This window comes from Coenobita brevimanus, chromosome 47, assembly GCF_032717465.1.
Source record: "Coenobita brevimanus isolate Jiangsu-jjx chromosome 47, ASM3271746v2, whole genome shotgun sequence".
In the NCBI taxonomy this organism is placed as follows: domain Eukaryota; kingdom Metazoa; phylum Arthropoda; class Malacostraca; order Decapoda; family Coenobitidae; genus Coenobita; species Coenobita brevimanus.
In genome coordinates this window covers 28,075,982-28,100,514 of record NC_137000.1, presented here as the reverse complement: position 1 = coordinate 28,100,514, position 24,533 = coordinate 28,075,982, and the positions used below count along the sequence as shown (strand labels likewise).

The window sequence follows — 24,533 nt, the reverse complement described above, 5'->3', positions numbered from 1 at the left end:
CAGGTCATTTCAATCATGAATAACACCCACATAAATTATTTTGGGGGGATTTTGAGTATCTGTCATCAAGAGCAACCATTTATGTGTAATTTATGCAAGCATGAAGTTGGTGCAGCTCGTTTTAACGTGGGGAGAAAATCTGGAGTAGAAAAGGTAAAATTCGGGAAAAGCAGACAGTCATGAACCCTGTTTCTGAAAAAACTAGTTTCGGTGAAGACTTCTCCTATGAATTTAATATTGGTCGAAGATAAATCAATTTTTGTCTGAACAACTAACACTACCTGTTCTTCACGTGGAATATACAGAATTAAAAAAAATGTTAAGAATAACTGGCTATTATGGTAAAGGACCATTGTTGATCAAGGTCTGCCCTGGTGTGTTCATACTTCACCGGGTAGACTTGGTGCAAAATATTATTTCCTGTTTGGTTTTTACCCGTAATTTGTAAAACTGTGTGTGTGTGTGTGTGTGTGTGTGTGTGTGTGTGTGTGTGTGTGTGTGTGTGTGTGTGTGTGTGTGTGTGTGTGTGTGTGTGTGTGTGTGTGTGTGTGTGTGTGTGTGTGTGTGTGTGTGTGTGTGCGTGAAAAGGCATGTGAGTGAGTTTCTAACCTTCAAAGTATTCATGGAAACAAAGAGTAATGCAGAAAAATAACGGAGTGAAATAATATCAGAATGTAGCAATGCCTTTCATGTTTTGCCATTACTGTAATTATGGCATGTATTTTATTTGATAAGCAAGATCACTTCAATGAGCCTCAGTAAGTAAACAAAATATGCTTAATGTCATCAGCATGAATCATATAAGCCTTAAGAAGTGTAAGAGCAGTAATTAACGAATTAAGGAATTGGTCAATCTCCGTCCCAGCTGGTGGTCCAACTTCACTCTGGAATGTGCCTGAACCAGACCACACAACAGCATTAATAATTAGCTAAGAAGCGATGTTTATTCAATGTAATTTACACATACTGCAGCCCATATGTTTGCATGATACCACTGAAAGATGAACAATTTTAAATCAGACTTAAATGTCATTTTAACCCCTGAAGCACGGGTCGTCGCGTTTGCGACGCTCGCCAAAAAGTACATAACGGCGGATCGTCGCGTTTGCGATTCGAGTTAATTTTGAATAAACGCGGGCAAGAATGTTCCAGCTGGTATTGTCTATCGGTACCACCACCCTTTAGCTACAATTAGCATACCTTTCATTTGTACTACTGACCTCCGTTGTTGCCAAGTATCGCGTTTTTCCCCCCTCCACCCCCCACCACGGTCCGGCCAGCCTAGCTGTGATATATGGCAGCGCTCTGACTGCTCAGAACTGTAAATCTGCGCTTTCCTCTCACAAGCAGTTTATGCTAACAGGAAACGCTTGTTTCCCCAGTTGTCACACTAGCTTTTTTCGCGCGGTTTGCCCGTTTAGCGGCACTTTACCGCAGGCTTTCAAAGTGACATTATGGCGAGTTCTAGCTCTTCCGAGTCAGTGCGAGCGGCCAACAGGAACGAGAATAAAGTGACGGGCGTAAGGCAGAATAAAAAGCGCGCCGCGGTGATCTTTTGGGAAGTAATATGATTGAAAATAATGTAGTATACGTGTTTTTAACTGTGAAAATGGAAATGTTTGTTAAGTGATGGGAAGACCGCCGCCGCGCTGCATGTCGGTCATACGCTTCGTTGATTTTAGTCTTATTTTCAGTGCTTATTGTACAAATACGGATTCCAAACTACCTGTACGTTGTAGTATAAACTTTACTGTGACAGAATGAGGCTGTGGTAGAGGGGAAACCGGGTTGCTGGAGGTGTGAAAGTGAAAATTTTGTTACCCAACTTTGCAAGTCTCCACAAGTCCTTGGGTAGTCCACGAAGGCTCAACACCTGTCTCTGGAGGAAGCTGAATGTAAGTACTATCTGCCATAAAAATTATAATGTTCTAGGGTTAATCTCTGATTTTTGGCAAATAAATTCCTACAGGTACTCAGACCGCGATACAACCCCACCACACGGGGGGGGTCGGCTGTCGACGGCCGCGATTTAGAGGTTAAAGTTTGTCATTTTGTGGTCCAGTCCATCTCAGCCTGCGACTTGTATGGTTTAGAAATTGGAAAGAGAAAGCAGAAAAGTATGAGAGCTATAGTATCAAGTGTTGAAAATATGGATCACAAAATGATCCATTCATCACCGAAGTTTTCTAAATCATCACTCTATTTACAGGTATGGCTATTCCTACATTCACTGGAACACTGGCTAAGACAGATAAGAATGACTACCTTACCAACCAAATCAACCCTCACCCTCTACACTCCAGACAGACATGAATCTTAAACACATCCTCAAGTTTCCTTCTTTAAGCAATCACTCCTGTAAAGACACCCCAAAATGCTAAAACTTACTACAGAAATGTAAATGACCTTTTCTCAGCATTAAAGGAGCATCAGTGAAAAAGCACCTCATAAACCTGATTCCTTGCATATACTGTACTCACATATACAAGGCTGACATTGTACTGTTGTACTGGCAGCCAAATATAATTATCTACGAGGTTGACACTGAACTGTTGCATTAGCAACCACATACATCTACGAAGTTGACTTCAACAGGTTAAATAAATAATAGACACTTACCTCTTTTTTCTTGCATGTTTTTTTCCAAACTTCTTTCTCTCTGCTGTCCAGTTGTTTTGAGGCATTATTCTAGCAAGACCAAAGTCTGCAACTACAACTCTTTTATCCTGAAAAAATACAAAAATAAATAAATAAATAAATAAAAAAATTACCTGCATTCAAATGATGACTTTAATCATTTTGATTTAAATTCACCAGCTGATATTATTTTATATTAAATACAATATAATTACTAATCAAAAGGTTTTTTATCATGTAGAATCCTTGCTTCATCCCAGGAACTCCAGCTTATGGAGTAGTCATGAAGGAGGTCTCTCAGTTGCTTTCGCCTTCTGGATCTCTTGTTCCTTAAAAAATAAAAAATAAAATCATCATCATCATCATCATCATCCAGACCTCCTTTCCCACCCAAGGGCAGGGTGAGGAGTAGCAATGTCCAGACAGCCCACAAATTGCCCAGTCCAATGGGCCACACTTTCATTCACTCATCATTCAAGCCCCCGGAATCCTTGCTCTATCAAATACGCCAAAAACATTGACCACGTCCTGTAGCTTCACATAATTGTATCCGTCAGAGTCAATCCAGACGCTGCCACATTAAAAAGGCGTGCCAAAAATCCCTGATCATGCACTTCTCCTCACAAAATTCATCCAACCAGCTCGATCTCCTGTCAGTTCCCTAGCCTCACCGACTTCCAAACCTCTCTTCCTCACACATTCATCCACCATATCCCTCCACCTTCTCCTTGGCCAACCTCGCCTCCTCCCTCCTTCGAATTCACTCCGATATACCTTCTTCACCACTCTATTGTTATCCATTCTCTCTCCACATGACCATACCATCTCAGTACACTCTCTTCAATTCTGGTGACCACCAACTTCCTCACTCCGCATCTTTCACGAATCACATTATTTCGTATCCTATCCACCCTCTGTACTCCACATACATTCCTCAGCAGTCCCATCTCCACTGCTCTTACCCTTGACTTTTCATTTTCATGCCACACCATAGTCTCACATCTATATGCTAAAAATGGCACTAACACTCCTTCATGTAAGCCTCGAGCAGCTGCAACACTCAAGCCTCTGTTTCTTATCAAGGCCTTCATTGCACCAGCTACTTTTCTTTCTTGTGTCACTCTACTTTCAACTTCTTTTGCACATTTTCCTCTCTTTTCTATCACTGTACCCAGGTATTTGAACTCTCTCACCAATTCCAGTCTCTCTCCATTCACTGTTACATTGCACTGGGAGTCACCTTCTCTCTCAATAACCATCACTTTACTCTTTTTTACATTTACTCTCAAGGAACGACGCTTACAGACATCAGCAAAACTATGCACTGGCCTACCAAGTTCTTGTCCGGTACTTGCAAGCAGTACTGCATCATCAGCATACAACAAATTTGAGATATTCCATCCATCACCATTCATTACCAACGCCATCCCTCTCTCCATTACTTGTGTTTTCACTTCTCTCATCACCCCATCCATATATTCATTGAACAACCACGGGGACATCACACAATCTTGTCGCACGCCCACACTGATCGTGAACCATTCACTTAGATGCCCATTAACCCTGACACATGCTTCACTACCATCACAAAAACTCTTGACGGCACCTAGCAGCTTACCCTCTACACCGTACATGCGCAAAAACTTCCCACAATCCTTCTCTGTCCACTTTGTCATATGCTTTTTCCAGATCCATGAATGCCATAAACACCTTATGGTCCTTCTCACAAGCCTTCTCTACTATCTGTCTCACTGTAAATATTTGCTCCACTCATCCTCTGCCACTCCTAAAGCCACCCTGTTCATCACTCATTAGGACTTCTGATATCTCTCTTACTTTCTCTATGGTAATTCTTCCATAAAATAAAAAATAAAAAATAAATAAAAAATATAAATAAGTCCATCCATCCATCATCCAATCCTATGCTGTCCCATGAGCAGCATAGGAGTCCTGGGCTAGGCAACCTGGTCCTGACATTTAAGATGAGGTTGACCTGCCTCACTCATCCCTGAGTGGCATTACATGAACAATAAACCCCAACCACCCTTGGATATAAACCTGAATTGGCTCAATCCAACTGGAGCACCAAGCAAATAAATAAGAGAGAGAGAGAGAGAGAGAGAGAGAGAGAGAGAGTGTGTGTGTGTGTGTGTGTGTGTGTGTGTGTGTGTGTGTGTGTGTGTGTGTGTGTGTGGTTAACTCATGTGGGAACATTCCCTAAAGAGGAGAAAGCATCATCATCATCATCATCATCATCCTTATCTAATCTTGTGTTCCCCCATGATGAGTGTAGGAGCCCAGAGCTAGGCAAATTGGTCCTGACATTTAAGAAGTGACTGACCAGCCTCACTCATCCCTGAGTGGCATTACGTGAATGATAAACCCCAACCACCTCTTGCATATAAACCTGCACAGGCTCAATATGACTGGAGCACCTCCATTACCCACTAGACCACCAGGCGCCATTATTTAGTTATATGGTTACCACCCAACGTAGTAAATAGTTTCCTGGTGTACGGGAGATCATTGGGATTGTCACTCAGTGTACACTCAGCTGTAGACAGAAGGAAGAGGAAAAAATGGTGGAAAGAAAGATAGAAGAGGAAAGACGGAAAGAAAGAAGAGAGGAAAGGGCAGTCACCCAGGAGCAGCACTACATCATGTGAGTGGATGGATAAAAAAATTATAGTGTTCAATTCTACATTCATATTTTTAAAAAGGTGCAATATTAGTTTTGGAGTAGACTATTTGATATTTTCAAGTTAAGAAACAGCCAACTGCTACCGCTGATCCTGGGGGGTACTACCATGCCAATGAAAGGAAGCTACAAGCCCAGTTTCTAGCCACACAATCATCACTCTCACAAATAAAACTCAGCCACAACTAAATTAAGTTGAAGTCTGAGCTTAGACTCTCATGTTGTTACAAACCTTGTTACATATCTTCCATCTTTTTTCTAACAGTTTCCAGGAACTGCTAGGATGTATTTAGTTGGTTTTGGCACTTGCTTTAACTTCTAGCTCATAGAAACCATCAATTGTACCACAGCAATCTCAATTAGGGGATTCTTCAAGAGGAAGTTTGGCAAAATTTTTATGTATGTATTTCCTGTATGTTAACAACTTATATTTTCTTACATCTGCACTGTACTATAAGCTACAATGTGGTCAACTATTTCCAAAAGCATGTTAACTTTTTATTTACAAATTTCAACATCCTCATCTAACATTCTTCCATTTAAGAAGATACAGCCACCTTGAAACAACAAAAACTTGCATACAGTACTGTACCTTGCTTTTTCATGCACCTCATTTACCAAAGCCATCCACCTACTTGGGCTACCAAGTCTCCTCCCAATTCAAAATCACTCATGTCTACTCAATTCACCATCTTATCTGTATCATTCTCTCCATATGACCATACCATCTAAGCACACATTCTTCTTCCCTGTCATCAACAAACTTTCTCATTCTGCATCTTTCACCAGTGTACAGTAATATGCACTCTATGCAAACCACACAAATTTCAACAGTTCCATTTCCAGAGATCTTATTCATGAATTTTCACCCACATGCCGCACCAATATCTCATATCTATAAGTTTACTAGTGGAGAAGGGAGAAAAAGTGAACAGATGGAGAGAACACTTTAAGGATTTGTTGAACAAAGAGGATGGAAGTAATGCAAGTATAAGTGGCTGGGGAATGGCTGGGAGAAGGAGGGAGATGAGAAGACAGGAAGAAATCAGTAGGATAGTAGTTGTGCAAGCAATGAAGAAAGTAAAATCAGGGAAAGCCCCAGGAATTGATGAAGTGTGTGGTGAAATGCTGAAGCATGGGGGAGAGATAGTAGTAGAATGGATGTGGAAGATGTGCAGATTGGCCTGGGAGGAAGGCAGAGTCCCGGAGGATTGGAAGTCAGGTATAATTATTCCCTTGTACAAAGGAAAAGGGGAAAAAGAAGTGTGTGGTAATCATAGGGGCATTTGTCTTCTTAGTATAATAGGAAAAGTGTATGGTAGGATACTTATTGACAGAGTTAGAGAAGGAACAGAGAAATTAGTTGGAGAAGAACAGGGAGGCTTTAGGAAGGGAAGAGGTTGTGTAGATCAGATATTCATTCTTAGATCTTTAGTGGAAAAGTTTCTAGAGAAGGGAAAGAAGTTGTAAGTGGTTTTCATGGATTTGGAGAAAGCATATGACAGGGTGGATAGACAAGGATTGTGGAAAGTGTTAAGAATATATGGAGTAGATGGGAAGTTGTTGAATGCTGTGAAGAGTATGTACGATGGTGCGAAGGCTGCAGTGCGTGTGGATGGTGAACTAAGTGAATTTTTCTCTTTGAAAGTTGGGTTGAAACAGGGATGTGTCATGTCTCCATGGTTGTTCAATCTGTACATGGATGGGGTAATAAAAGAGGTACAAGGTAGGGTAGTGGATGTTGGAGTGGCCCTGGTGAGAGAGGATAGTGTTTGGAAACTCCCTGTACTGTTGTTTGCAGATGATACTGTGTTGTTGAGTGAAGACGAAGGGGAGCTGCAAGGCTTGGTGGATGAGTTTGGGAGAGTGTGTAAGAAACGGAATCTAAAGGTGAATGTAGGGAAGAATAAAGTGATGGTCTTTGAGAGAGGTGAAGTCAGTGAATGTACAGCGAGGTTGGATGGTGAGGAATTGGAAAATGTGAGTACGTTTAAGTACTTGGGTAGTGTGATGAGTAAGGATGGAGGTTTGGAGGGTGAAGTGCTTGAAAGGGTACAGCAGGGAAGAAAGGTTGCTGGTTCTTTGAAAGCAGTGATAAGAAACAGGGAAGTGAGCATGGAAGTGAAAAAGTTACTACATGACAGTATTGTGATACCAACTCTAACGTACGGAAGTGAAGTTTGGACGTTGTTGGAAGGACACAAGTCAAGAGTGAGAGCAGTGGAAATGAGTTATTTAAGAGGAGCCTGTGGAGTCACATGGAGAGACAGGCTGACGAATGAGGATATAAAGAAGCGTTGTGGTGTTGATGTGGATGTGATGGGAAGCGTTATGAGGAACACACTGAGGTGGTTTGGCCATGTGGAGAGGATGGAGGGTGAAAGACTGACGAAGAGAGTGTATGTGAGTGAGGTGGAGGAGGGAAGAGGGAGGGGGAGGCCGAGGATGAGATGGAGTGATGGGGTGGAGAGGTATATGAGAGAGGGGGGTGTGAGTTGGGAGCAGGGCAGTGAAATGGCGGGGGACAGGGCGACTTGGAGGCGATTTGTTTGTGGCCACCCCAAACGGGATTGAGGCGTCTGGCAATAGATAGATAGAGATATAAGTTAATGTGGGAACAATCACTCGTTTATGTAATCCTCTTGCAGCCTCTATCCTCAGACCTGTTGTGTATCAAGGCCTTCACAACAACTGACCACCTTCTCCTCTGAGCCACAGTGCTTTCCATTTCCTTTGCACATTTGCATTTCTTTTTGAGTGCTGGAACAGAGTGCAAAATTCATTCACCAATGAAAATCTCACTCCATTCACCAGCATATCACATTGAGTCCTCTCCCTCATACCATTACTTTAGTGTTACCAACATATATTTTCAAACCTTAAACACTGCCAGACATTCATAAAACTCTGGAAAGCTCTTCTTATCTACTAGCATGCAACACACATCTCCTGCAAACAGTATATTTGACAGAGTCCATCATTTACAACTGAGTGCTATCCTCACACCTCTCTCCACAACTCCAATTTTAACCTTGCTCATAACCCCATCCATATAGATACTGGGCAACTGTGTATGCAAAATATTACACACCCGTGCCTTCATCTACAGCTTCCTATCTGGTCACTCTATAGCTGCTGTTGTAGACGGCCATCATTCTTCTGCTAGATCTATCAACAGTGGTGTTCCTCAGGGCTCTGTCCTATCACCAACTCTCTTTTATTCATCAATGACCTTCTAGGCTGTACATCTAACCCTATCCACTTGTACGCTGATGATTCCACTCTTCACCATTCCATTCAGTTCTCGTAACGTCCATCTCAGCAGTTACTTCAACAAACAAGGGATGAGGCTATGGCACACCTAATGTCTGACTTGGCTCGTATCTCTGACTGGGGTAAAAATAATCTTGCTGTTTTTAATGCATCAAAAACTCAGTTTTTACACCTATCAACCCAACACAATCTTACACAGGAGTACCCACTAACGTTTAATAATACCCAGCTCAATCCTACATCATCCTTGAACATGCTTGGGGTTTCATTCACTCGGGACTTATCTTGGAAAGATCATATTGCATCTCTTGTAAAATCTGCTTCCAAGAGACTGGATGTGCTAAGCCGACTCCGTACCTTCTTTACCCCAGCACAGTTGTTGAGTTTATGCATGGGTTTTATTTGCCCCTGGGTGAAGTACAACTCTCATGTGTGGGGAGGCTCCCCAACAGCTCTTAACAGGGTGGAGTCAAAGGCTTTTCGTCTCATTAACTCTCCTCCTCTTACTGGCTCCCTCCAACCTCTGTCTCTTTGCCCCACTGTTGCATCTTTATCTCTTTTTCTATCGCTACTCCCATGGTCAATGCTCCTCTGAACTGTCTGCTTGCATCCCTCCACCTCTACGATAAATGCGTAGCACCCATCTAGCAACAAACTCTCATCCCTTTTCTGTCCAACTCTCTAATGCAAGAGTTAACCATTACTCCCAGTCCTTCATTTATGCTGCAGGTCAACTCTGGAACTGTCTCCTTCTGTCTGTATCTCCTACTTCCTATGATCTCCAGTCTTTCAAATGCAGTGTCCCCAGGCATCTAGAAATGAACGATGCTGAATTTGGCTCTCTTTTGTATTGTTTCTGTTTTTTCTTGGAAGGAACAGTTTGCAGGCTCTTGGCCTTTGGTTCCTTCTTTCTTGCATAAGAAAAAAAAAAGAACTTTAACAAACATATCAAACCACTCACTTAAGAAATTCACCAATTCTTACACATACTGCACTACCGATATAAAAAGTTTTTATAACACCAAAAAGTTTCCCATGCACACCATCCATACATACATTTTCATGAGCATAATCCTTACTGTCTTACCTCTCTGACTAGGCAGTTGTTTGAGTTGAGATCCCTATGAATAATATCACAATTGTGCAGGTACGTCATGCCTGAGGCGATGTCTTTAGCAAAGCTTATCCGTTGGTCCCAGGGCAGAGGCTCATCAAGGTTGTGTATGATCTCCTTTAAGGTTCCACCACTTATGTATTCAGTCAACAAATGGAGCCTCTGATCTTTATAAAGGACTCCAATGAATCGTAGAACATTTTTGTGACTCAGACTTCTTAAGACTGCTACCTGCAATGACATACCTTGCTTAACAAACCAATATACTGCATTTCCATATAACACTGAAATACATATTAAAGACCTGCATTCAAAACTTACACCAATTTTTTCCTACCTCACTGCAGCACCACTTCTCACAGCAGACATTTCTCAGCTTCAGCTTTTTTGGATATCTTTATAACTACCTGGTTGATGTACTGTAGCTGAATATAAGTGGCCTGTTTATTATTAACCATGCCAAGCAGCAAAAGCTGTTACAGGTATCACTACTCATTAATCCATTAAACCAGAGGATATCTTTCCTGAAGTGAATCAGGCATCAATAACACAAAAAACAGAAAAGATATCTCAGATTGAAGGGGTGGTAAAATATGAGGATAACTGCACAGTGATTCAAGCTATTTTCTTACAAAACCCTGATTATTAGGGAAAATAATTTTAGTACTAGACACATCACAGGTACTGGTAATTAACATTTTATCAACATCATCACCATCAACTATTCCTGTGTTGCCTCATGAGAAGCATAGGAGCCCAGGGCGAGGCAAGTTCGTCCTGACATTTAAGATGAAAGTGACCAGCCTCACTCATCCCTGAGTGGCATTACATGAGCAATAAACCCCAAACACACCTTGGATATAAACCTGCACTGGCTCAATCTGACTTGAGTGCCTTAATTACCCACTACACCACCAGGTGTCACAATCTGGTTACTGTATATAGTTGCTACCTTGCCTAGTCATTTGGCTTGTCACTCAGTGTAGTCACCCACAAACAGAAGAAAGAGGAAAGAATGAAGGAAAGAAAGACTCAAGAAGAAGGACGGAAAGAAGGAGGGAAGAGAGGAAAGGGCAGTCGCCCGAGAGCAGCACTACATTGAGTGAGGGGATGGTGAGCGTCCTCACCTACCACATTTTATTTCCAACTAAAAAATCGAAGAGAAAAAACATTGTATACCTACTTTTCAATATTAGAGAAAGCTACTTGAATGCCTGCAAAACATGTCTACCGCCAAACTCACCAGCTGGACACGTCAATGCATCAAACTCAAAAGTATAAAAATATTAATGGAAACCTAACTAGACGGGGGCTGAAACCTAACTGGGGGGCGCTGCCCCATCAAACCCCCCAATACTGTAATTGTAACCACCTCACAGCATGCAGACAAAAATGTGCAATATCAATGAAGTAGAAATTGCATCAAAACGATATCGAGTGTTAAGAGCATTCGGTAACAACGGCACTTTAGGTAGTAATCATAAGATCATGCGATGGCAAAGGTAAGTGTGATCAGAGAGCAAATCTTTATCATCAGACAGGAGAAATCCATACAGAAATCATATAAATTATTAAAATAATGTTCTGTAATTAAAATAAAACACTGAATACTTCATAAAATCTACATTATGCAAAATCTGAAGTGAAATGAATACCTGAAACTGCTTCTTGCATTGCTGAGGTGATGCATGAGCAATGGAGAGAGGGATGGAGTTGGTAATGAATGGTGATGGATGAAATATCTCAAATTGTTGAATGCTGATGATGCTGTGCTATTTGCAAATACTGGACAAGAGCTTGGAAGACTAGTGCAGAGTTTTGTAGATGTCTGTGAGCGTTGTGCCTTGAGAGTAAATGAAGAAAAGTGTAAAGTGATGGTTATTGAGAGAGAAGGTGACTCCCAATGTGATGTTAGTGACTGGAATTGGTGAGAGAGTTCAAATACCTGGGTACAGTGATAGAAAAGAGAGGAAAATATGCAAAAGAAACGGAAAGCAGAGTGACACATGGAAAGAAAGTAACTGGGGCTATGAAGGCCCTAATAAAAAATAGAGGCTTGTGTGTTGCAGCTGCGCAAGGTTTACATGAAGGAGTGTTAGTGCCAACTTTAACGTATGGATGTGAGACTGTGGTGTGGCATGAAAATGAAAAGTCAAGAGTAAGAGCAACGGAGGTGGGAATGCTGCAGAATGTACGTGGAATACAGAGAGTGGATAGGATATGGAATAATGTGATTCGTCAAAGATGCGAAGTGAGGAAGTCTGTGGACACCAGAATTGAAGAGAGTGTACTGAGATAGTTTTGTCATGTGGAGAGAATGGATGACAATAGAGTGGTGAAAAAGGTATATCTGAGTGAATATGAAGGAGGAAGGAGGCGATGTAGGCCAAGAAGAAGGTGGAGGGATATGGTGGATGAGTGTGTGACAAAGAGATGTATGGAAGTTGTTGAGGCTACGGGACTGATAAGAAACCTAGCTAGATGGATGAATTTTGTGCAGAGAAGCACATAACCAGGGATTTGGCACTTTTTAAACATGACAGCATTTGGTTTGGCTCTATCAGATATGTATATGTGAAGCTACAGAACGTGGTGAAATTTTTTTGGCCAATCTGATGTAAGCCAGGATTCTGTGGGCTTGAATGATGAGTGAATGGAAGTGTGGCCCATGGAATTGGGCAAACTTTGGCTGTCTGGACGTTGCAACTCCTCACTCTGCCCTAGAGTGGGAAAGGAGTCAGGATGATGATGATGATGATGAAATTAAAAAAAGAAACATCATCATCATCATCAGCCAGACCTTTCCCAACCTAGGGCTGGGTGAGGGGTAGCAATGTCTAGAGAGGCCAAATTTGACCAATCCAATGGGCCACACTCCCATACACTCATCATTCAAGCCCCTGGAATCCTGGCTCTATCAAATACGCCAAAAACATTTACCGTGTTTCGTAGCTTCACATAAACGTATCCAACAGTGTCAATCCGGATGGTGCCACGTTAAAAAGGGGTGCCAAATCCCTGATCATGCACTTCTCGTCACAACATTCATACAGCCAGCTCGATCTCGTCAGTTCCCTAGCCTCAACGACTTCCAAACCTCTCTTCCTCACACACTCACCCGCCATATCTCTCCACCATCTCCTTGGCCTACCTTGCCTCCTTCCTTCAAATTCGCTCAGATATACCTTTTCCACCACTCTATTGTTATCTACTCTCTCTACATGACCATACCAACTCAGTACACTCTCTTTGATTCTGGTGTCCACCAACTTCCTCACTAAACATCTTTCATGAATCGCATTATTTTGTATGCCATCCACTCTCTGTACTCCACACACATCCCTCAGCAGTCCCATCTCCACTGCTCTTACGCTTGACTTTTCATTTTCATGCCACACCATAGTCTCACACCCATATGTTAAAGTTGGCACTAACACTCCCTCATGTAAGCCTCGTGCAGCTACAACAATCAAGCCTCTGTTTCTTATCAAGGCCTTCATTGCACCAGCAATTTCCTTCCTTGTGTCACCCTACTTTCAACTTCTTATGCATATTTTCCTCTCTTTTCTATCACTGTACCCAGGTATTTGAACTATCTCACCAATTCCAGTCTCTCTCCGTTCACTGTAACATCTCACTGGGAGTCACCTTCTCTCTCAATAACCATCAGTTTACGCTTTTCTACATTTACTCTCAAGGCACGATGCTCATAGACATCTACAAAACTCTGCACCAGCCTATCAAGTTCTCGTCCTGTATTTGCATGCAGTACTGCATCATCAGCATACAACAAATTTGAGATATTCCATCCATCACCATTCATTACCAACACCATCCCTCTCTCCATTACTCATGTTTTTACTTCTCTTATCACCCCATCCATATACTGTATATATTGAACAACCACGGGGAAATCACACAACCTTGTCGCACGCCCACACAAATTGTGAACCATTAGCTTACATGCCTCTTAACCCTTACACCTGCTTCACTACCTTCATAAAAACTCTTGACAGCACCTAGCAGCTTACCATCTACACTGTACATGCGTAAAACTTTCCACAATCTTTCTCTGTCTACTTTGTCATATGCTTTTGCCAGATTCATGAATGCCATAAACACCTAATGGTCCTTCTCACAAATCTTCTCTGCTATCTGTATCACTGCAAATATTTGATCCACACATCTTCTGCCACTCCTAAAGCCACCCTGTTCATCACTTACTAGGACTTCTGATATCTCTCTTTCTTTCTCTATAATAATTCTTCCATATACCTTCCCTACCATACTCAATAAACTTATGCCATGGTAATTCTCGGACTCACTTCGCTAATCTTTACTTTGGTACAGGGGTACAATCACAGCCTTTTTTCCACTCTGCAGGCACATTTTCACTCATCCATGCCTTCTTACATATCTTCAACAAGCACTTCATTTCACTCTCTCCACTACACTTAAGCATCTCTGCATACACCTCATCAACACCAGCTGCTTTCCCATTTTTCAGCTGCTTCACAGCAATCTTCACCTGTGTGAGTGTCACATCTCCTAGCACTGCATTCCTTCTCTGCACACCCCAAAACCAATCATGTTTACAGCCACTCTGCTCTCTCTATTTCCATTCATCAAGCTTTCAAAATATTCTTTCCATTTGATTCTTACTTCATCCCCATGGCTTAATAATCTACCACTTACATCCTTCACACCATCACATTTCTTTCCGCTTTCACTTCTACATTTCCCACCTCTTTCCAGAGTAACTTCCTATTTTCAGAGTATTTCGCATTCATTTCTCTTCCTAGATCATCATTTACCTCCTTCTTTTTCCTCTTCAATAGTCTCTTTACGTGCTTCTTGCTCTCAATATATTCAGTTCTTATTTCAACTGAACCCCTGTCCTGTAACCACTTTAGCCACTTCTTCCTCCACTGCTCTCTTAACCTCATCATCCCACCACACCATACCTTTCTTCTTTGTTGTTACTTTTGCCACACCACATACCACTTTTGCATTCCTAACTAAGCAATCCCTATGTGCATTCCACAGGCTTTCCAGATCCATTTCATTCCAATTCACTGATTCTAACTCGTCCTCTACTTTGGTCCTGTAATCATCTGCCATTTCTTTGATCCTCAGCTTCTCAACTTTTAGTCTTTCTCCCTGACTGCTCCTCTCTCTTCTGATCCACCTCACTCCTCTCAGCTTGATCTTGCTTACCACAATCATATGATCTGACAGTCCTCCACATCATCCTCTCACAGTCTTTGTATCAGGAACCATTCCCATCGTCAACCTCTCTATGAGCACGTAATCAATCATGAGAAACATAACAATAATAATAAAGTTCACTATATTCATAATCAACAAAAGATAACAAACATCCTGTCAACATTTCATTCAAATGGGAAATTTGGAAATACCGTATGGCTGTCCTCATATTTTAATGAAGGGGTTATCCACCCAGTCTAACTTATGAGTCTACCCTATAGGTGATCAATATAGAAAAGATTACAAAATTACTTTGAACTGTTTCTTGCATTACTGAGGTGATGCATAAATAAGTAGCTGAAAGAAAAGTGTTAAAGAGAAAACAGAAAGAGGTAAATGATCATGGAAAAAATGAATGCAAAAAACAATACTCTGAAAATATGCTAAATTCATCCTTCTTTCCTTCCATCCTCTTCTTTATTTCTCTCCTTCATTCTTTCCTCGTCCTTCTGCCTATAGGTGACTTTACACTCCCTCTTCTGTCTTTCTTTCCTTCATTCTTTCCTCTTCCTTCTGCCTGTAGGTGACTCTACACTGAGTGACAAGCCAAATGGTTTCCTGTACAACAGGAAACCATTTACTACGCTGGGTGGTAACCATATAACCAAATTTTGGCACCTGGTGGTTTAGTGGGTAATTACAGAGCTCCAGTCGGATTGAGCCGGTGAAGGTTTATATCCAAGGGATGGTTGGGGTTTATTGCTCACATACTGCCACTCAGGGATGAGTGAGGCTGGTCACTCTCATCTTATATGTCAGGACCAACTTGCCTAGCCCCGGGCTCCTACGCTCCTCATGGGGCAGTGTAAGACTGGATGATGGATGGATGGATGGATTTTGGAAACTTTGTGTGTGTGTGTGTGTGTGTGTGTGTGTGTGTGTGTGTGTGTGTGTGTGTGTGTGTGTGTGTGTGTGTGTGTGTGTGTGTGTGTGTGTGTGTGACTCTTTGAAAAGGCTTCAGGGCCTATTCCCAAGTCCCAGTAGTCCTCCTTGGGGCCCAGTAATCCTCCTACATCTCCACATGTCACCATTTCGGTGCTAGGACCCACCATCCATATTGAATACATGCTAGGGCTGTCTCATGCAGGACTGGTGTACTGGTATTAGCAGGGGCACTTTTATGACATGTCAGCAGGACATGTGGTAGATCAGATTTTTTTTTTTTAAGAAATTCAAATCCTTAAACCATTTCATGCCCCAGCAGAGATTCAAACCTGGGTCCATTAGGACTGCAGGTCACCTATCTACCGATTCTGCCACCGCCTTATGGGAATGAGTGTAGAAAAATGTGTGAAAATGTTGAGGGGTAAGAGTGAAAGAACACTATGCAAAATAAGGAGATTATGGAAGGACTATGAATGCAAATGATGAAAGCAGAGAGGTGGTAAATATATTGGTTTTTAAGATGCACAATGAAGGAATATGGTGCCTGAGTATGAAGCACTGGCATGTGAAGAATGCTGTGATGCAGTCGAAAAATGGGAAGGCAGGGAGTGTTGATGAAATTTATTCACAGAATATAAAATGAAGAAGCATGAGTGAAATGAAATGTTTATTAGGAAAAAGCTAAAAGCTTGGATGTGTGATGTGAATTAGTGGAAAGGAAAAAGGCTGTGATTCTTCCTCTGTACAAAAATAAAGGTGACCAAAATAAATACAACAGCACAGTTTACAGTAAAATTTCCTCCAAGTTCATCATAAGAATATACCTTTTTCCGTTTCCTCTCTACAAATTTATCACTCTCAATATAGTACTTCTTTCTTGTATCCATCGCAACCACTTCTTCCTTTCTTCTACCATTTTTTTCAATCTCCTCATCACAAGCCATTCCTTTCTTACTAGTCAATCTTGCAACATCACACACTACTTTAGCATTCACATTCCCAAACCAAATGTTCATTTTATATGATCCAAAAATTTTAGTCATTCTTGCAACATCACACACTACTTTAGCATTCAGATTCCCGAACCAAATGTTCATTATACATGATCCAAAAATTTTAAAAATCTGTTGTTCTCAGCTCACTGCCCCCCTGCTCTGTTACTATCTTTTCTTCATATTCATCTTCCAATGTATGCTTTCTTATCTTTTCCACGTACATTCCTTAACTAAGAGTACTCCTCTAATTTTTTTTATTCTTTATTGTTCCTTTCAGTTTCACCTCGTATCAAACATCATATGACACAAACCTTTGTGCCATCCTCTCTCATTTCAATAGCCATATTTCTCTCCATTAGCACATTAGCCTATGATTATGTAGGCTTCCTTCAACATTCTCTTCATTCTCTCTCAATACAGTACATTCATATCCTTTTCTCTGACTGAAATAAGACCTACACATCACCGTTAAAATGTTCCTAACCTCTCCTTTTCTCACCTAAGGACAGGGTAAGATGTAGCCCAGAAAGGTAGGAAAGAGCACAATAAAAATGGGTCATGTATTCATTTACTCACTATTCAAGCCTCTGGAAATCTGGGTCTAACTCACATGGGAAACCATCTGTCCATATTACTTATGCTAACTTATATAAAATTCCAGGTGCTGGAGAGGTGTGCCTTCACAGGGTGGTACTGATAAAACCAGACAGCTCTGCTGCCTGCTCATGCAAATGCCCTTCAGCTCCCTTCCTATCCCCAAAAAAGGAATAATGGACTGCAAGAGGAGGACAGCTCCAGCCGCAGTCTCTGAGTTTATGCTCAGATGAACTTGAGGATAAAACTACAACTACTACTACTACAAAATAATAATGTCAGAGCAAATGTGAATGGTTTAAATAACTGGATCACTCCTTGGTAGGCCATTCATAGTACAAATATGTTAAGTCAGTAGCCTGCACTGGGCAGAAGCCATTTGTATATCTACTGTGAGGCATAATATTTGGACTACCGTATACATTCATTACAAAGACCTGATTGTAGGGTGTAGCTTGAAAGCAAGTGTGTGAGAATTTGTGGTGTATTTTAATCTTAGAGTGAAGAATAATTACCTCTTTCAGGAAATTCTTTTGAGCCTGTTCATCAACTCTGTACAATTCCTTCAGTACCATAACCTCTCCAGTCTCTGAATGGGTCATTTTGTAGACCTGGTGGAGAAAGTAATTAAATGTATATATTTTGCTACTAAAGATATACATAGCTTACACATGGAAATGGTAGTACAGTAAACAAAGACCATGCTCACGAAAAAATACAGTATATTCATCCATCCATCATCCAATCCTATGTTGCCCCATGAGAAGCATAAGAGCTCAGGGCCAGGCAAATTGGTCCTGAAATTTAGGATGAGAGTGACCAGCCTCATTCATCCCTGAGTGGCATTAAATGAACAATAAACCCCAACCACCCCTTGGATATAAACCTAAACATGTTCAATCTGATTGGGGTGCCTTAATTACCCACTAAACCACCAGGTGCCATAATTTGGTTATATGGTTACCATCCAGCACAGTAAATGGTTTCCTGGTGTACAGGAAACCATTTGGCTTGTCACTCAGTGTAGAGTCACCCATAGGCAGAAGAAAGAGGAAAGAATGAAGGAAAGAAAGACAGAAGAGGGAGTGCAAAGTCACCCGTAGGCAGAAGGAACAAGAATGAATGAAGGAAAGAAAGACAGGAATGGGCAGACACCCAAAGCAGCACTACATCGAGTGAGTGGATGGTGAGCGCCCCCACCTACCACCAATGTATTGTACTGTATATAAATATATATATATATATATATATATATATATATATATATATACAGTACATCCCCACAGTAGGCGAGTTCCGAGTACGCAATCCCCCTTGTAAGCGAGGACCTATTTTTTTTATTTTTTATTAGCAGGCAAATTGAACTCCTTGTAAGCGAGACGGGCAGTGAAGAGTGGCCCAAATCCGGGGTTACCCCGAGTATGCGACATTGCACCCCCAAGATGCGATAACGGTTACTTACACTCTGCCCACTTTGTGATGTCGATGCTGCACACCCGTCACGTGATGCCCATATGCGCTGCTTGGAGGGTGGTGAGAGTCCCAGCAGAGGAACCACACGTGCACAGAGGGTACACTTGCTGTTCCAGCTACATCCCCATGTACTCTGAGGCTATTTTTTTTTGTGAGCCAAGATGTCTGCTCCCTCTTCCAGGAAGAAGACGTGCATCACCCATGCCATGAAGATGAAAGTCATTAGAAAGAGGGAGAGTGGGAAGGGTAACACGGCCATTGGCAAGGAACTAGGCTTGGCAGAATCGTCCGTGCGAACTATATCGGCTAACAAGGAGGCCATAAAGAAGACTGTGAAGATATATGGGATGGTGGCATTGGACGGGAGCAGTAGGTTGACCAACCAGGCTATAATTCTTATGGAGCGGTACCTGGCTACATCCTGAGGAAGGAGAAGGAAGGAGTTCCACTGAACGGGCACTACATCAGGGACCAGACCAAGACTTTCTACAAAGCTGCAGCTCTGAAGCTTACTGTAAAGAAACCATTTAAAGCCTCTGTGGGATGGCTTTGCCACTTTCTGAAGAGGAAGGAGCTACGTCACATTCACCTGATGGGGGAGCGTGCATCAGCGGATGAAATGGCGGCCAGGGATTATCCAGCCATCCTAAAGAGGATAATCGACGAGGGCGGCTACAGCAGGGACCAAATTTATAACTCTGATGAAACAGCCCTATACTACAAGGCTATGCCGAAGTGTACTTATATCAGTACGCAACAGCACCAGGCCCGGGGCAGAAAAATCGACAAATACAGGATAACAGTCATGTTTGCTGTGAACTTATTAGGCTCACACAAGATGCGTCCTGTTGTGGAGCATACCACAGTACACCCCAGATGTTTAAAGAATCTTCGCTGCATGGATGACAGCGGTGTATACTGGTAGAGCAACTCCAATGGTTGGATGACGAGTAGCATCATTTCCGAGTGGCTGTTGCAGCACTTAATCCTTGATGCCAAGGCTAAATCCCGGGAACTTGGCATCCCATTCAAGGTGCTTCTCGTCCTCGACAATCCCCCCAAGTCATCCAACCTGGCTAGCAGACTTCAGCAAGGAATGCAAGATCGTTTTTCTGCCCCAAGAAAGACCTCTCTCATCCAACCGCTAGACCAGGAGCTGATTGCAACCACCAAGCAGCTATACCACCAACGCCTCTACGATCACCTCTGCAGCAAGACGGACAGCTGTGAGGAACTGCAAGCAATTCTTGACCTGAACACAGCTGGAAGTGATGTCATGGATGCCAAGGATGGTTTAGACTCTCCACCCGCTTCATCCTCACCACGCACGCACCCGCACAACCAACTTCAACTCCTGGGAAGACTATTATGGCTTTTTGGCGGTCATTCAACCTCAAGGATGCCATCACTCTCTTGCTGTCCTCTTGGGCAGATATAACCGCTGCAACAATTAACAATGCTTGGCGCCTCCTCGTACCGCACCTGTGTGAAATCGCACTGGGTAGCAGCTTTCAGTCCCTGGCCGCTGCCGAGGCAGCCACTCTCACAAGTGCACAAGCTGTGTCCGGTTTCAAGCCATCTCGCTGGAGGAGATCAGGGGTTTACATTTGGCAGCAGCAGAGCAGGATCCCCAGGAAATTGTGCAGCGAGTGGACAAGGCAGATGCAGAGCACGAGATCGCAGCAGAAAAGCCAGTAACACCAGCGATGGAGAGTGAAGATTTGTCCATGATGGAGATCAGGGGGTACTGTATGTCCTTGATAAATTCAGGGAAGAATTCAAGGACATCAAACGCTCTCAGTTTTGAGTGGGAGAAGGTGATGTCTTCACTGGACAGAACCTTCCGCTTCTACACCAACAAGCACAACGAGGAAGTAAACAGATGGAAGCAAACACTCATCACCCGTTTCCTTTGGCTTGAACAAAGTGAGGAATCACTCCCTTCAACATCAGAAGAGCCATATCCTGAGGAGGATCAAGAGGCTGATTCGATGTCTGAGGTGTCAGAAATAGACTTTGAAGGGTTTATGAACGAAGTGAGTGCATTAGGTAGTGAAAGTGTCGAAAGTGCTGGTGACGAAAGTGGTGAGGAAGGTGGTGTGTCGGGTGGTGTGGTGGGTGATGCAGGAGATGCACGCTAGGTGCCTCATCCCACCTCGGATCCTCTTCTTACCTCCATCATGCCTGTTGTCCTCTTGGGTAAAGGTAAGCAGCTATATTCTTGTTGATTTAGTTAAGCCATATCCTTGTTGATTTACCTAGTAAAGCCATAATCTTGTTGGTTTACTTTATCTTACGTAATATGTCTTGGACAGTTTCCCTGTATAGTACAGTATTTAGGTCTGAAAGGCATCGCAAGGGTTGCCCATGAAGGGGGGTGCTGCACATATGTAATTTTTCCTATAAGTTTATGTATTCACAGTACGCGAACTCCTAGTATGCGACGTCCCTTGCACCCATATAGGCGCATACTAGTGTATCCTCATACATGTGAAAAATCCATTTGGTAATGCATTATTCTGATTCATTACCAAACGAATTTTTCATTACCAAATTGGCCCACACTTGGTATATGAAAAATACCAACTGCCAACCCTGACAGAGGAGGGGGGAGGAAGGAAGGGGTGAAGGGACCATGGTGTAACAGGTGTTCGGCGCCAGGCGACAATTTCAAATTATGCGTGGGAAAAAAGATTTTTTTCGAATTTTTTGCGGTTTTTGGCCCATTTTGGGAATATTGGATCCCAGGACGATTATGTCCAGTTAGTGGGGATGTTCGGATATTAGAGGGACTACTGTATATTTTTTTTACGTGTCTGACTCCAGGCAAAGGCTTCAGGGCCTAATTCTTGGGGGGCAGTGACCTATCCCAAGGCCCATTAGTCCTCCTACACTCCACATGTCACCACTTCGGCACTAACACCCACCATCCATACTGAATACATGCTAGGGCTGTCTCATACAGGACTGGTGTACTGGTATTAGCGGGGGTATTTTTACAACATGTCGGCGGGTCATGTGGTAGATCAGGAATGTCTGCTTTTAGGAAATTCAAATTCTTAAACTGTTCCCTGCCCCAACCGGGATTCGATCCTGGGTCCATCAGGACTGCAGGCCACCTCTCTACCGATATATATATACTGTATATTATATCCAGTTCCTCAATTTTAGCGCTCCAAATATTTGTGCATTTCTCCATAACAACTCTGATACATCAATACCAGAGCTTAAACTGAGGGGAAGATAATACGGAATTGTATTCACATGGGGAACTCAAAGTCATTTTTACTTCTTCACTACAATGATGCCTTTTTAAATTTTATCCATTTTACTATTAAAAAATTTAAATCTTCTTTTAGGAGAGCCTTCTAGTAGGCATGGGGTTAAAGGATTTATACAGGTACTGTACTGGAATTCTAATCTTTTCAGTCAGATCCTCAAAAACAGCATCCCTTCACAGAACATTCCTCATTCTCAGTATCTTAACTTCTAACTCATAACTCTAACCTTATCCTTCCTAGAAGCTTAAAAACTCCTGTTACATGGCTGCAAAAACAACACATGGATAACTTCAGTCTTATGTCAAAGAACATTTTCAGCTTCCGCTCTAAACCCTTAACAACACCAGCGAAATCCAGCAGTTGGTTGCTGTCAAGTTAAGAGTTAAGGTCAATTTCAACCTTACAGCTTCAAAAGATATATCTACCTATCTATCTATTGCCAGATGCCTCAATTCCATATGGGGTGGCCACAAACAAATCGCCTCCACATCACCCTATCCCCCACCATTTCACTGCCCTGCTCCCAACTCACACCCCTCTCTCATATATCTCTCCACTCCATCCCTCCATCTCATCCTTGGCCTCCCCCTCCCTCTCCCCCCCTCCACCTCACTCACATACCCTCTCCTTATCAGTTTCTCACCCTCCATCCTCTCCACATGGCCAAACCACCTCAGTGTGTTCCTCCTAACACTTTCTATCACATCCACATCCACACCACAACGCTCCTTTATATCCTCATTTGTCAGCCAGTCTCTCCATGTGACTCCACAGGCTCCTCTTAAATAACTCATTTCCACTGCTCTCACTCTTGACTTGTGTCCTTCCAGCAACGTCCAAGTTTCACTTCCATACGTTAGAGTTGGTATCATAATACTGTCATGTAGTAACTTTTTCACTTTCATGCTCACTTCCCTGTTTCTTATCACTGCTTTCAAAGAACCAGCAACCTCTCTTCCCTGCTGTACCCTTTCAAGCACTTCAACCTCCAAACTCCCATCTTTACTCATCACACTCCCCAAGTACTTAAACGTACTCACATTTTTCATTTCCTCACCATTCAACCTCACTGTACATTCACTGACAACCGCTCTCAAAGACCATCACTTTACTCTTCCCTACATTCACCTTTAGATTCCGTTTCTTATACACTCTCCCAAACTCATCCACCAAGCCTTGCAACTCCCCTTCGTCTACACTTAACAACACAGTATCACCTGCAAACAACAGAACAGGGAGTTTCCAAACACTACCCTCTCTCACTAGGGCCACTCCAACATCCACCTCCCTACCTTGTATCTCTTTTATTACCCCATCCATGTACAGATTGAACAACCATGGAGACATGACACATCCCTCTTTCAACCTAACCTTCAAAGAGAAAAATTCACTCAGTTCACCATCCACACGCACTGCAGCCTTAACACCATCATACATACTCTTCACAGCATTCAGCAACTTCTCATCTACTCCATATATTCTTAAAACTTTCCATAATCCTAGTCTATCCACCCTGTCATATACTTTCATCATACATACTCTTCACAGCATTCAGCAACTTCCCATCTACTCCATATATTCTTAAAACTTTCCACAATCCTTGTCTATCCACTCTGTCATATGCTTTCTCCAAATTCATGATGGCCACATACAACTTCTTTCCTTTCTCTAGAAACTCTTCCACTAAAGATCTATGACTGAATATCTGATCTACACAACCTCCTCCCTTCCTAAAGCCTCCCTGTTCTTCTCCAACTAATTCCTCTGTTATTTCCCTAACTCTGACAATAAGTATCCTACAATACACTTTTCCTATTACACTAAGACGACAAATGCCCCTATGATTACCACACACTTCTTTTTCCCCTTTTCCTTTGTACAAGGGAATAATTATACCTGACTTCCAATCCTCCAGGACTCTACCTTCCTCCCAGGCCAATTGGCACATCTTCCACATCCATTCTACCATTCTTTTTCCCCCATGCTTCGCATTTCACCACACACTCCATCAATTCCTGGGGTTTTCCCCAATTTGACTTTCTTCATTGCTTCCACAACTTCTATCCTACTGATTTCTTCCTGTCTTCTCACCTCCCTCCTTCTCCCAGCCATTCCCTAGCCACTTCTACTCACATTCCTTCTATCCTCTATGTTCAACAATTCCTTAAAGTGTTCTCTCCATCTGCTCACTTTTTCTCCCTTCTCCACTAGTAATCTACCATTTTTATCTTTCACTCCCTTACTAACTTCACTGCCACCCTGTCTTACTCTCTTTACCTCTTTCAGAACATTTTCTTACAGTCCCTCCACTTTAC

The 24,533-nt window shown here is 42.4% G+C and overlaps 1 protein-coding gene across 1 annotated transcript in view; it reads right to left on the bottom strand.

Moving 5' to 3' along the window:
- Positions 1-24,533, bottom strand: part of LOC145398956 (LIM domain kinase 1-like) — a 102,123-nt gene that overhangs the window by 17,915 nt on the left and 59,675 nt on the right. The window contains exons 12-14 of the mRNA XM_080271690.1: positions 17,980-18,075; positions 9,696-9,953; positions 2,620-2,726 (exon numbers count right to left, since the gene is read on the bottom strand). Coding sequence (XP_080127816.1) covers positions 2,620-2,726; positions 9,696-9,953; positions 17,980-18,075 — 461 coding nt within the window. The remainder of the gene's footprint in view (positions 1-2,619; positions 2,727-9,695; positions 9,954-17,979; positions 18,076-24,533) is intronic.